At 44.0% G+C, this 14,089-nt stretch overlaps 1 protein-coding gene across 1 annotated transcript; it reads right to left on the minus strand.

The window, feature by feature from the left end:
* Positions 1-2,737: 2,737 nt before the first annotated feature.
* C1H21orf62 (chromosome 1 C21orf62 homolog) lies at positions 2,738-3,415 on the minus strand. Its single transcript, XM_035545810.1, has one exon. The coding sequence runs from the start codon at positions 3,413-3,415 to the stop codon at positions 2,738-2,740; it is 678 nt and encodes a 225-aa protein (XP_035401703.1).
* Positions 3,416-14,089: the final 10,674 nt, after the last annotated feature.

Raw genomic sequence — 14,089 nt, forward strand, 5'->3', positions numbered from 1 at the left:
TGGCCACACGGCTTCTTATACAAGCCAGGATGCTGTTGGCCTTCTTGGCCACCTGAGCACACTTCTGGCTCAGTGGAAGGAACGTGGTGTTGGAGAATAAAGATCCTCTTCCATACACAGAAGAAATATGATAGAGTCCTAATGAGAAGGGACCAAGTTCTTAAAGTGTGTGCAAGCCACGTTATCACCAAAGAAATTAGCTTAGTACCGTCTGATACATCAAACAATGCTTTAATTTGGACGGCCACAGATTATGCTGATGGTGAAGTAAAAGTAGAATATATTGCAGTCAGATTTAAAAGTCAAGAAACAGCTAATTCTTTCAAGAAGAGGTTTGAAGAATGCCAGCAAAGCTTGTCAGAACTGCAGAAGGGACAACAGTCTCTGCCAGCAGGACTGTCAAAGGACACCAACCCCGTTGTGTATTTTGAAGTTTCTGCTGATGACAAACCTTCAGGACATGTAACCATGGAGCTGTTTTCAAACATTGTCCCTCGAACAGCTGAAAATTTCAGGGCCCTGTGCACAGGATAGAAAGGATTTGGATTCAAGAACACCAAATTTCACAGAATAGTTACTGACTTTGTGTGTCAGGGAGGTGACATAACTGACCATAATGGAACAGGTGGACGGTCAATTTATGGAGATGCATTCGAAGATGAGAACTTTGAGGTGTTGGAGGCTTCTGTCAGGGGTGTTGGCGTGGGTCCTTAGCAGGGGTAGCAGGCTCTTCCGCCATTGAAGCAGCCCAGGCCTCCGAAGCCAAAGTCTCCAAAGCCTCCAGAGGAGATGGGCACTGTCTGGGAGCTGAGGTTGCTGCCCATGGCAGCTGATGCGGAGGATCCAACGGCGGTGTTCTGGGGGAAGGAGCTGAGGATGGGTCCTGGCAGGGTGACCACCACGTTGGGGGCTGGATGGTGACGTGGGAGTCCTTGCACTGCCTGACACAGGGCTCGTTGCAGCTGTTAGCCAGCGGGGTGGGTCTGCAGGGGCGGACATGTCGTAGCAGAACAAGTCTGTAGTGCAGAGGGTCCCTGGAAGAGAGGGTGTTGGGAAGGTGGAGGGTGTTGGGGGCGTGAGGAGCGGTGCTCGGGGAGGCCAAGGGAGTGGGGAGGCCTAGGGTGGGTCTGTGGGGAGCATGGCGATGGGGAGGCGGAAGGGCTGCTGAGGCTGGGGGCAGAGGGCGTGTGGAGAGATAGGCCTGGTGGGGCGGTTGAAGGAGGGGAGCGGCGTTCAGGCTCACCTTGTTGGGTGCAGGGGAGAAAGCGTTGGGAGGAGTGTGTAAGGGTGCGAGGCACAGGGCCGGCTTTTACACTGGTCCCCAAGTGCCCGTGGGGCAGGAGAGCCTTTGCGCATGACAGCATTTGGTGTGAGCTGCTCTTACATGCCAAAGCTGATCAAGTAATCTGGTGGGGTGTGTTGTCCCCACAATGCTCCATCTTCATTTCCTCCTGTTGAGGATGTTGGAAGTGGCAGAACATTTCAAGTGAGAGTATTAAAGACCAAGGTATAGTTCCTGAAGGTTCATTAAATGGCTGGTAGAAGATGCATCCAAAGCATGGGAGAGGTGCGTTGTCATCAGTGAGGTCATGGTTTGGCACTCATGAGGTGTAGTCAGTGGCTTTGTTGCGAGGAGGGGGCCCCCTTGTTGGCATCCCCAGCAGGTTGGTCAGGGCTTCTCAGGTATGCTGGGCGTGATGCGCTACCGCTTGCATCACGAGCACGAGCAGGGGGTTCCCAGTTCTGACCATGTAGCAGAGGGCAAGGACAACTCAGCTCTCTCAGTTTGTCTCTGAGTAGCTTGTAACCCCTTCAGATGCCTCAAACTTCACAGCATTGGGATATGTCAACAGGACAAGGCCAGTAAACGTAGGGAAGGGATTATTCCCCTTACTATACTGCATACAGAGTACTACATGCAGTTTTGTCCACCCCCTGTGCAAGAAAACTGTTGGTCGACTGGAGTGAGCCCAGTGGAGAGCCACCAAGATAGTCAGGGGCTGGAGCATGTGGCTGTGAGAAAAGTGTGAGGGAACGGGGCTTGCTCGGCCTGGAGAGGGGAAGGCTGAGGGGGCCGTAGTAGCAGCCTCTCTATGTGGAGGAAGAGCTCTCTGAGAAGATGGAGCCAGCCTCTTTGTTGAGGTACAAGCTGGGAGAACAACCAGTGGTTACAAACTGAAACAGTGGAGGTACTGACTTAAAATGTGAAAAAAAAAATCCCCGTGAGGACAGGCAGACAGAGAAGCCTTTGCCCAGAGAGGCTACGCAGGCTCCCTCCTCAGGGTTTTTCAGGACCTGCCCGGAAAAAGCCCCAAGAACCTGGTCTGGTCGCAGAGCTGGCCCTGATTTGGGCAGGTGGGCTGGCTGGAGACCTCCTGAGCTGCTGTCCAACCTGAGTGATTCTCTGGGAAGCTCAGGCTGATCTACAGCTGGAGGTATGTGGCTATGTTTTCTTCCGAGACACTACCCTAAAGTAAAATTTATCAGGAGATTTCAGTTCGTAGCTTACAACATATAAGAAGAATTAGTAGTGATGTTTTCCCATTGTTTCATGTTTTCTTCTTTAAGGAAGCATTTACTGAATTAGTCTGATGAGTCTGTATTACTTTAAATGTCTCCTTGTAGAGAACACAGTCAAAACTCTCCATCCCGTAATGGCTTCTTCTGACCAAACCAAAGAAAAGTCCCATCTCTTAGTGTTTTGCCATACCTGTGGCTACTGACTCTGTTAAAGAACTCAGTAAATGAACGTTACAACATAGCTCTTGTTGTCTGAGGTTGAGAAAACATCAGAGTACAGAAGGCTGGGAAAATACTCCGTGATACTAGAGACATTTTCCACACTGTACGACTTCAGCAAAGAGTATCCATTGAAAAGAGAGGTATCCAGAAAAGAAATGTATACTAACATTTGCCTGTCTTTGTTGTGCATTGCAAGGTAGTCCTCTTTTTCATTGTTGCTGCTACTGGAGATGGTTACGCTCTGCTCTGGAAATTGTCCCTTGACCTTGTTTTTCACCCGGAGCTTTCGCAGTCCCCAGATGGTCAAGTATTCTGTCGGGAGAGGAGCGGTGCCACAGAAGGAGAGCTTCAAATCACACACCCTTGTGAAATTGAGGAGCATCTCCAGCACGGAGGTGTCTGTGAACCAAATGGTCAGGTCACTGTTGTAGTTAGTTTTTTCCATGGTAGAAGGCAGCACCGTTCTGCAGTTGCACATCAAGTTTGCCAGGTTGTAATCACAGTCACGGATATCCGCCAAGCAGCTGCAGTTCCGAATTATGCTTTCCTTGGTGAAAATTAGCGTATGGTTCTTCTGACTTCTCACGAAACTGTCAGCAATGTGTAAGCCAAGGAAACCAGCCAAAAAGAGAGATGGCCAAAAAGAGAAAGTGGAGAAGGTTATCGGCTTCATTAGTCCTGGTGCCAAGCTGCCAAGCGTCTTCTCCCTTTACACAGTGAATTATATCACTTGTCTTTACCTACTGAGGAAAAACAATTTCTTTATTATTCTGAAGACCACTCAACAGTTAACATTACTTTTGCTTTACTTTTGTGCTTTCTTTCTCTGCTTCCCAACAGATAGGGGTGACAAACGACCCAGTTCTGCACTCACTGCGTGAGGCAGTCTGAGAAAGGCTTAAGACAGAAGCTGGAAGCAGTTTGTTTTACACCTGAATTGCTAAGCAAGGCTTGTGATAACCTCTTTAAACTGAGTGTGGGATATACTGGGCAAGGGGAAAGAAAGACAGAAAGGGTGGCTATGGGCAGAAGCACTGCTGGATGCAGCACATATCCGTCTGAGCTATGTGGTATGGTAATAACTTGTTGCCATAAAACCTGCTTTTCACTCATATGAAGCTACATCTGCTCCAGCCTTAGCCTGTATGTTCGGGGGTGCAAGGATCATCTCTCACTGTGTCTCTCCACAGTAACCAACATAGGATAGATCCTGGCTTTGCTGGATCCCCGTTCATTTAACCCAGCAAAGCAAAGTAGCACCTACAGGAATGGTCATGGACAATGGAGCAAGTTTCCATCCCAGAAACGCTCCACCTCAGATGGCTGGAGCAGGTTTGGTGGGGACTCCTGGATTCTCAGCTACCAGCTTTTCAGAGCAGGGTCAGATCTTGGGTTCTCCTGGCATGTTATTAAGTGATGGGGCAAGCAATGATGAAGAACACCATTTCTCAACAAAAATCATTAGATGTTGGAAAGTTTGTCTGATTTGACTGCAATTATTTTGAAGCACAAAGGGACATTAGAGGCACATTTTGACCACAGGCAGCAGGTCCTAGTGAAGGCAACAGTAGGGCATGTACTGGGCAGAATTTCATCCTTGGAATGTGAGAAGAAGGTTGATGGTTGATCTATGTCCAGAATGTGTGTCCAGCACCTCAGAAAACATGCCAATGCAACTACAGTTTGGCAAAACATAATGGATAAACAGGAAAACAATACTATTTATAATGAAAATGTGAATTGGTTTGGTATATTATATAATCTACCATCATTAGACAATGAAATCTTCTGCTATAAACTTAATCATAATTTAATAGAAAATTAAGGGAAAATGTATGATTTAGATCTAAATGTTTTAAGCTCAGTCCTTCCTGAAAATTCAAGTGAGAATGTTCTTTGACTAATATAAATTAAATATTAATGTATTTTCATCAAATAGTGTGTGTCCTACTTTCCCACATTTCTCACTTACAGAGGACATAGTCCTTTAGTTGACCTTTTCCTTCAATTTCAGCCTCCTGACAGTGAATCTACAGAAACAGTGATGGTTTGCAAATAGATAGAAGTTTGACATCTGTGGGAAAAGGTAGAAAAGGGAAAGTTACGTGCACATGGCGGGGGAAATAGTCACATAAGAAGTGGTGGGCTCTGGGCTGGATTCATTTCCAAGAATGAGACCTTTAGTTTATGATATACAGGTCTGTGAAGACATCAGCTCAGTGTTTAACAGCAGTGGAAAAGTAATTGAATTGTTAAGAAGTTGGATGAAATGAATGGAGAAAAGGAGGCACTGTTGCTGAGCTACTGCATAAATCCTTTGCTCATACTTGCCTGCTGTGTGCAGTTTGGATCCAACTGTCTCAGAAAGGGTATCACAGACCTAGAGTTTGGAGAAGAGCAAGAGCAATGAGATATGGAAGGGCTTCCCTTTAAGTAAAGTGGAACTAATGAGGTAGGACTCTAGACAGGAAAAGGGATGGTTGAGGGAGGATATGGTGGTGATCTGTAACAGCACAAATAGCATGGAGACAGTGTGTAAAGATCAGTTGTTCAGTGATTTTTTGAAGTACAAGAGCGAGACATCTCAAATAAACCCAGTAAGGTCACACCTGGTGTGTTAATCCTTGGCAAAGGATGCTGGTGGTACTAAAAGTTTACACAAACTCGAGGCAGGACTGGATAAGTTCAGAGAAGAGAAGACCACGGAGGTTGTCATGTACACAGACAACACACCTATCACAGATTGTGAAAGGCCCTGCATGTAAAACAGTTGGAGGCTAAGAAGTTATAGCAATAGGTATCACATGTTTTCTTCCCATTTGAAATCTCACCTGCAGGACTTCTTACAGCTGCACTTGGAGATGGCTACTTGACTAGACGGATCTTTGGTCTGACAGATTATGCCCATTCTTATACAAGGCTTCTATATTGTAAAAGTAAGCAAACTAACTCAAACATGATTTAATTTTGTATGTACTCTCTGAATTTGGCATGTTGTTTTCTTAAACAGAGGATACAGACATTTTAATGTTTAAATCAAATATTTAACCCATGTTCCACAGACTTATTGTGGAACATACCAGAAATACCAATCCAACTGTTGGATAATGTTTAACTTCAAAGGTCAGGCACACACAAGCTGTGACTGTTCTGGTATCCTTAATGCTAGATGAATTTGGTCTTTGGTATCTAAGCATTTAATCATGCATCACATTGAAAATCCTGTCTACTAGAACTTCAACAACAACATTGTGTTTATTTGCTCAGCTCTTCAGCTTTGGTTAACAGTTGTGATAAAATAAATAACAAATCTGTAATATCACCACTGTTTCACAAGTGAATTTGGATTATTATTATTTGGATTTGCCTGTTTTGGAGACAGTATTTGCAAGAATTCCTAACCAATGTTAGCAGTATGAGTATGAACTAAGTAAAAGGGATTTTAACTGAAGATTCATCAGTTTTACATTTCAAATTCCCACCTATGTCAAAAGGGGTGACGTTTTTTCCACTAAAATACGAGAATTTAACAGTGATAAAATATTAGAAATAAAATAATTTGCTGCGTCCTCATTAGTTCTAGCTCTTGATTCCTTTTAATTGTTGTTGTTGTTGTTGTTGTTGTTGCTTGTCTCCACTAACTGAAGAGTAGAGAAAATTCTTTACTGTCTTGCAGCCAACAAAAGAAAATTCTCTTAAAAGTTTAGCTGAGCTGATAGAATTTGGTCTATGTCCCTCAAAATCCAAACAAAATTCTAAATCTTGGCATTGCGGGAAATGCTATCTCCAGAAACACTTGCTATCTTCTTCTGGTCCCTCCAACACAGAAACACTCCTATCAATTCATTTTTCTGTATTTGGTTTCTGTGCGACTTTGGTGAGTGATACACAAGCAATGAAATATATGGTGCAGGTTGTCTGTCTGTGAAATTTCAAAAGCACCTGGAATGCACCTTTACCAAAGCTACAAATTATCTACAGGAAAAAAAAAGGGTGCCAAAAAAAGTGCTCTTACCCAAATTACTTTATTTTCTGAACTGGTTAAGGCTTGGGAAAGGCTTGGCTTTACTTTTTGGTGGGAGGTGGCAGCCCTTTAAGGAACTAGTATCTTAAAATATAGATGAAATTTAAATGCACTAACATGATGGTTCTAACTCTGAGTGGTTCTTATTCCGAGTAGTATCTTGTTGAACTTTCACCATTGTCACAGTGCTGCTAGGAAGGAGGGGCCACAGCTTACCAAGAGGTTCTTTTCATTGAAGGCCTGGGGGACAAGTCTATAACTTGTCTTTGTAGAGAGAGGCTCAGAAGAGCCTGAATTTCGGTAAGGAGAATGCGAAGCAAAAACCACAGACTTTTAGGAGAGGTGTGGGAGCTGAGGGACAGGAACTTGTCATGACATGATGTGGGGAAAAGAAAGAGGATCAAAGAAGAACAGGGGTAATTTTGGCAAGGCATCTCCTTCCTCCAGGTAGTCAACAGCACCTCCCAGTTCAGTATCATCAACAGACTTGCTGAGGGTGCACTCCACTTCTGCAGACCACTGATAAAAATGTTAAACAGGACTGGTCCTAGAACTGAGTCCTGGGGGACACCACTGGTGACTGTCCACCAGCCAGATGCAGCCCCATTTACTACAACCCTTTGAGCTCTACCAGTAAACCAGTTCATCATCCAGCATAGCATGAACCTGTTCAACTCACAGCTGGACAATTTGTCCAGAAGGATGATGTGAGGAACGGTATCAAAGGTCCTACTCAAATTCAGAAAGATCACATCCGCCGCCTTCCCTTTATCCAGCAAGTGGGTGACCTTATCGTAGAAGAAGATCAAATCACTAAGGCAGGAAACTTTCCCGTGATTAACCCATGTTGACTGTGTCTGATAATAGCTTTGTTCTTTAAGTACTTTTTAATATCCTCCAGGACAAGCTTCTCTATAACATTTCCAAGGACTGAGTCTAGACCTATTAGTCAAGGACTAATAGGTCTGTAGTTTCCTGGGTCTTCTCCTATGCCCTTCTAGTCAGCCAGGACCTCCTCGGACTCCCGGTAATTTGGTAAATTGTTGAGAGGTGTTGAGCTGTAACATCCACTAATTCCTTCAGCACTCTGGGGTGAATTGTTCCCCATCAACTTGTGAACATTAAGCTGATACAGCTGTTCCCTTACAATTTTGGTGACCACAGACAGAAAATTGTTGCTCCCCCAGTCATGCATGGTCCTCCAACTCTGAGGTCTGGGCAGCCCAACATCTGTTGCTACTGTTAAATACTGAGGAAAATGGCATTAAATGCCTCTGCCTTTTCCTCCTCCTTACGTGTTAGGTGACCATTCTCTCCAAGTATCAGTCCAATATTTTCCTTTGACCTCCTCTTGCTGTTGGCATACTTGAAAAAGCCTTTATTGTTTTCTGACTGCACTGGCCATTGTCAACTCAAATTGGGCTTTGTCTTTTCTTGTTTTCTCCCTGCAGATGTGAACTGCAGCTCTGTACTTTCCCTGTAAAACCAGACCTTTCTTCCAGAGTTCATATAATTTATTTTTCTGCCGTAGTTCCAGATGTAGTTCTCCATTCAGCCAGGGCAAATCTTGCCAGGTTACTAGCCAAGAAACATTTCCCCCTTCAAGACAGGTGGGTCCCATCAGGCCACAGCAGATCTCTCATCTCAAAGACTCTTCCATGATTATAAAACCCAAAATTCTGGTGGAGGCAGCAGTCTTGGAGCCAGGCACTGATGACCCAGGCTCACCTGTTTTGTTCCCTGTCTCTCCCGATTACTGGGAGGATTGGGGAAAACACTGTCTGTGCTCCTGAGTCCTTCCGTTGTCTCCCCCAGGGCCCTGAAACCCCTTTTTACAGACCTCGGGCTACCTGTAGCCATGTTGCCGGTACCCACTTGAAAGAGTAGGAGTGGGCACTAGTCCGAGGGCTGTATTATGCCCCTGATCCGAGCCCTGGGGAGGCAGCAAACTTCTCTGTGGAGAGGGCCTGGAGTGCAGATGGAGCTCTGTTCCCTGAGGAGGGAGCCACCTCTGACTTCAGCTTGCCGCCATTTCTCCACGGTGTGGGTCCTGGTGCTGTGTGTGCTACAAGGCCATGGTTCTGACCTTGGAGGCAGAACTTGCTTCCACTCCTTGGTGCCCCTCACGCTGCTGCCTTTATCCTGATGCCGATCAGGTGCCAGGCCTGCTTCAGTACTGGCCATGCCAGGTTGGCACGTGCATGCCTGAGAGGGCAGAGCATGGCCCCACTCATCCACCACCTCCATATACACAGGGTGCACAGCCTTGGGGTGCTGGGGCTCAGGGACCCCCTCAGACACCTCGTGAGCCTCATGCTCTGCTCAGCACTTGGCATCTGCTGTTGCCGATGCTGCTGCTGCCATTAAGAGTGAAGTAAAATCATGTAAGCGTTTTTTAGCTTTTCATTTTATACTAGCAGACTGCTGAACTCAAGAAAACAGAATGATATTTCAAATCTAAACTCAGCAAATGATCTGAATGCTCTTCCCTCACAAGTCAGCGAAAAAAATCTACCTGCTTTTACATGCCTGTTCTGGTGTCAAGCCTAACTCCTTTGTCTACAGAAGCTTGAGTTAAGAAGGAGCTGGGCTGCATTTTATTTACAAGTAACTGTTCAATTCAGCTGTTTTAGACAGCTGTTCTTGTCCAACCTCATACCTGATTTTCATCAGTCTTTGAAAGTGGCTGGAACAATTAAAATGGTGACACATTTTCAAATAAGAAATGATTGAACTTGTTCATTAAGCAGTTGCAGTGAGCTGACTGATAAATTCATTCTGATTAAGACAGACTGGCTCTGTAGCCTAAACATGGCATATGCTGTAGGACTTCTGTGCTACTGCTGGAGGTTTGGTTTTGACTTTCAAGTAACAGAGTCTAGAGCTCCACCGGGCTTCTAGATGACCTCCAGCAACAGCAGTACCACCATGGGTTCATCTGTTTGTCCAATGCAGCAAAAAGACAGTCTGTCCAGACTGTTGGTGTTTTATTGAACACCATCCATTTGAACAACATGGTTTATGCATGGCAGCATTAATTGTAACATCCCAAACGACCATGTTTCAAATGAGAGATAGGTGGGATGTATAGGCCTTCACCCAACTTCACAGATACTTCTTCTAAGTTAGTCTCACAGTCAGCTGACAAATAGTGTTTTGAAATGATGTGCTGTAATTGCAATGTTTCTTTTTTATCAATGACCGATCATCTTCTGTTCCAGCTGCCACCTCCAACAAATCCACCTCCTACTGAGGTGAATTGGATGAAATAAAGCCTGCTTTCCTTCCCTTCACAACTTCGCATAGTCTTGTTTTAGAAATGTATTTAGAAATAGAAAAAAACACTAGCAGGTAAATAGCTGCTGACTTATACCACCCACACTGCCTTGCAGTCTGGAGTGACACAGTGGTAAGCCTTTAGCATTTAAGAATGAAGTGAAAAATTAAATCAGCATAGAAGAATAAGCCACTGCCTCAACTAGCAATTAGAGTGCATTGCCCCAGAGGTCTTTATACCTGTTTTTTCTCTTACAGAGTCACCCAACTCTGTAGTAGGTAGAGTACCACTACGCCATGGGAATTACTGGTGGTTGGTCCAGTTCTCCTCTAAACAGCTGGCTGTTTCCCTGTGGTTATCTGCCAATCCCAGCATTAAAATATCTCAAAAAGGTTTTGAAGTGCAGATTTTGGTTTCAATGTATTGAAGAGATGCCTCAAGTTAGGTATCAGAAGAGAAAGACTCAGCAATTACAAAAAAAGTACTGGTCAAAACTTTGCCACCTCAGGTGCTTCCTGGGAAATGGAGAGGTGGAAGTAGGGTATATTCAAGATCAAGATATTCTTAATCAATCTGAAGAAGTTAATCATCAAGAAGGCTTGGTGATTGGAATCATCTTCTTGAGTTTCATCTGGTATTTGAGTTTCCTGAAGCCCACAGTCAGCTACCATACTCTGCTTTAGATAAGTCCTCCTTGACATCGAGGGGAAACTCCTTCACCAGCCCAGATTTTAGGGCTTTTTGTGATAACCAAATCTGTAGAGTTGACTACTTGGAGAACAGGGAAGAAAGCTCAGCGCTAAGTGCCAACAACTAAATAAATCCATAGAAAAACATGCCCAGGAGTACCTGGACACAGTACCTAACTCACAGAGCACAGCCAGGGAAATAACGCATGGTGCCCCGACCCCAGAGCATGGACTCAGCTGACACAGGTGGATAGCACAGCAGCCTATATGTTCAGTAATGAGTTCTTCTTTCCATGCAAAAACTGGAGGACAACTAGAGCCTGGCTGGATCCTGGCCACAGTGGGGAAGGCAGGGCTGCCCTCAAGCTGGGGTCTGTGCTCTGGGGAGGGGGTCAGAGGGGCTGCATGCTCTGCTCACAGTGTCCTGCTTAGTGGCAGCCACAGGCTGTGATGGTTTTAGGGAAGTTTCACATGCTGAAGATAGCACTAACCTGCTTCTAGAAAGAAAAAGAAAAAAAAAAAAGAAAAATAAAGCCCAATTTTTGAACAATCTAAATCCAGCTACTCATTTGTTCATTTTTACCCTGAGTGGGGGGCCTTTTAAGTGAAAATCGGATTAGACATAGATACCAGCAGAAAATGGTTCTGGTGTGACTGCTTGAGCCGTGAATATTTTACTTGTGCATCCTCTTTCCAGCATTGAAACCCCTATTTTATAGCATGTTATTCCAAAAGTTTTCTGGCAAAAGTTTCCAACCCCCCTCCTTTTTCCTCACAGGTTTTGATAGCTCAGGGAGATTTCCAATGGTTATTTAGTAATAGTGTCATTACAGGTTTCTGAATTTGCTTTGATCATTCCGGTAATTTTTTATTTTTATTTTTTTGCTAATTGCAGATCTGTGTATGAAGAAAACTGCAAAAAAGCAATAAAAAGCCTTTGACTGTTATGTGAGAATGCTACTGTCTCAAGAAAAGTTAATCCTATTCAATGGAAGTCCCGAGCCTATACAATTAATTTCTTCACAGGGTGCTTTCTTCCATTCTCTATTCAGAAAAAAAAACTAATTAAAACCCCTCATTGATCACTTGTGTTAACATGTGCCTATGTGAAAGTGCTGTATTAAGCAACTTATTTAAGAGCTTAAATCCATATAATCTTGTGCAGCTTGGGTAACGTACACAGGATGAATACCAAAACCACCCAATTTAAACCAAAATAACATGAAAGGCTGGACAAAGCCAAAAGCATTTAGAAGGAGAGCAACGAGAGCTGCCTCTTTCTTTTCCTGTGCACATGCAGGTATGGGAGAGACATGGAAAAATACATTGCACTTCACAGCAGAGGTGGTAGCAAGGAGGTGGGCAGAGCGGCGCAGATGGGATGACAGCTTCTCCAGGGAGGATGCTGCATTCACCTGCCACACAGGAGCTTTGGAGAAGACCACGGACATGATCCCATTACACTAAGGAGCAAAGTGTGCTCTGGGCTTTCGTCCGTCTTTTTCTGTGCTATTTAACACTGACCTAACCTGCAAAATGTTTTTGGAAAAAAAAGGTGGCTCTAAAGAATGCCCAGGGCTGCCATTTGATGACTGTGTTCTCCTCCTGTTGTGATGAAACACTGGGATTTTCTGAAGTGCAATTTTCACTTTGAAATAATAAATTGAACACTTCTATTATTATTATTATTATTATTATTATTATTATTATTATTATTATTAAAAGATAGTACTAGCAATTTGCTTGGCAGTCTATCAGATGTTCTGGAAATAACTTTTATTGTTAAATTGTAACTGAACAAAATCGGAGCTCTGGTTTGCAGAGAGGAAGGGTGAGGTCAGCTCGTAAAATCTACTGAATCAAGCAGGTGTTACGATAGGAGGGACATTACTGGAAAATGGAAATGACTATGCAAAATGTAAAGAGTCAGACTCCTAGTAAGTCTAGTCGGAGTCTTCACTTCTGAGAAGCCACATTATCTGACCAGAAGGCCCTAGGGAGGCTCAGGCCTTGAGGGAAACAAAATGCCTTTTGACTCAGTGGGAGTTTCAGGAGTTCCCCAAGCGTGCTGCTGGCACAGGGAGGTATTTTTTTGTTTAAACAATTACTGTATTTAGTTACGCCGCAGATAAATGTAGGAAAATAAGTTGGTGATAAAAGCTGGCATTCTACACACTTCCAGACTGCAGCATGAGCCGTGCTTGTTGCTGATAACTTGAAAATTGTTTCCTCATTTGCCCATACAGCAAAAGCCTGAGCCGTTGTCCTTAGGCTGAGCAGCCAGTGCTGCTGCAATGGTGCTGTCATGTGTAGTGGAACAAATTCCTAACCAGCAATGATAAAAATGCAAGATAAGACCAGCCATTCTACTGTACGGAATGTGAACAACACACCGACCCTTGGAAATCCTGGGCAACCAGCTCTAGGTGGCCCTGCTTGGACCAGAGGACCTCCAGAGAATTATAGAAATTTCTTTCTGTTGCTATCTAACCATGCAGCTAACTGCTTCAGTCTGTTGGCTGCCTGATACTTCTCAGCAGTGACTCCTACAGCTTTCCACTAGTCAGACTGCCAGCAGCTTGAACGCTTGTCCTGGTGCTTGTGAGAGACCCCTCTAAGAAAGAGGGGCAAGGAAACAAGACCAAGCTCTGGCTTTGCACTAAAGAGAAAGCATAGAGTAAGTGGATATATGTTACACTGTGAAAAGAGCTCACTTCTACTTTAAATCAAATATTAACATTTCCCAGCATCTTCCTGGCTCACTTCTTGGATGACCTAGTCATTTTCCTTCCAATAGGCTCATTTTAATGATTTTTATTAAAGAGAAGCCTTAACAAAAACAATTTCCTTCAGTACTGGTGCTGACTCTGAATGCACTAAATACACATAAGCTACAATGTCAGGGCTTTTGTGCTTATTGTGATCGAAAGACTGATTTTTCAAAAAGAAGTGTATACACATACTTAAAGAATAAATTTGCATGCTCATGAATGTAACTTTCATCAAACTGGTAATTTTGTAATTATAAGATATGAACCATCAAATTCCCCTTTATTCATCTGTCCACAGGAGGGGACACCTCCTGGGAAATCAGGTATCCCAGGGGTGGGCAATCAGCACTGTCTGAACACCAGAGTCGTCATCGGTGAATCAAGCTGAGTACTTCAGCACTGAAGTATACGAACATTAATTTCAAAACCACTTTTTAAAATTCTCTGGGTTTTGTGTCAAGTCAACTACTTTCTGGAGCAAAGGTGTGTGAACATTAGGAAAGAGATCTTGAGTGCAGCTTTTTGGCTGTACTATGTTCACGTGCTTTTTCTAACCTAACCTGCACAAAAGTTCAAGTTAAGCATT

Source organism: Cygnus atratus, chromosome 1, assembly GCF_013377495.2.
Source record: "Cygnus atratus isolate AKBS03 ecotype Queensland, Australia chromosome 1, CAtr_DNAZoo_HiC_assembly, whole genome shotgun sequence".
In the NCBI taxonomy this organism is placed as follows: Eukaryota; Metazoa; Chordata; class Aves; order Anseriformes; family Anatidae; genus Cygnus; species Cygnus atratus.

What these genes read in the sequence shown, in the direction of transcription:
- C1H21orf62 (XM_035545810.1), bottom strand. Translation starts at nt 3,415, where the DNA reads ATGAAGCCGATAACCTTCTCCACTTTCTCTTTTTGGCCATCTCTCTTT.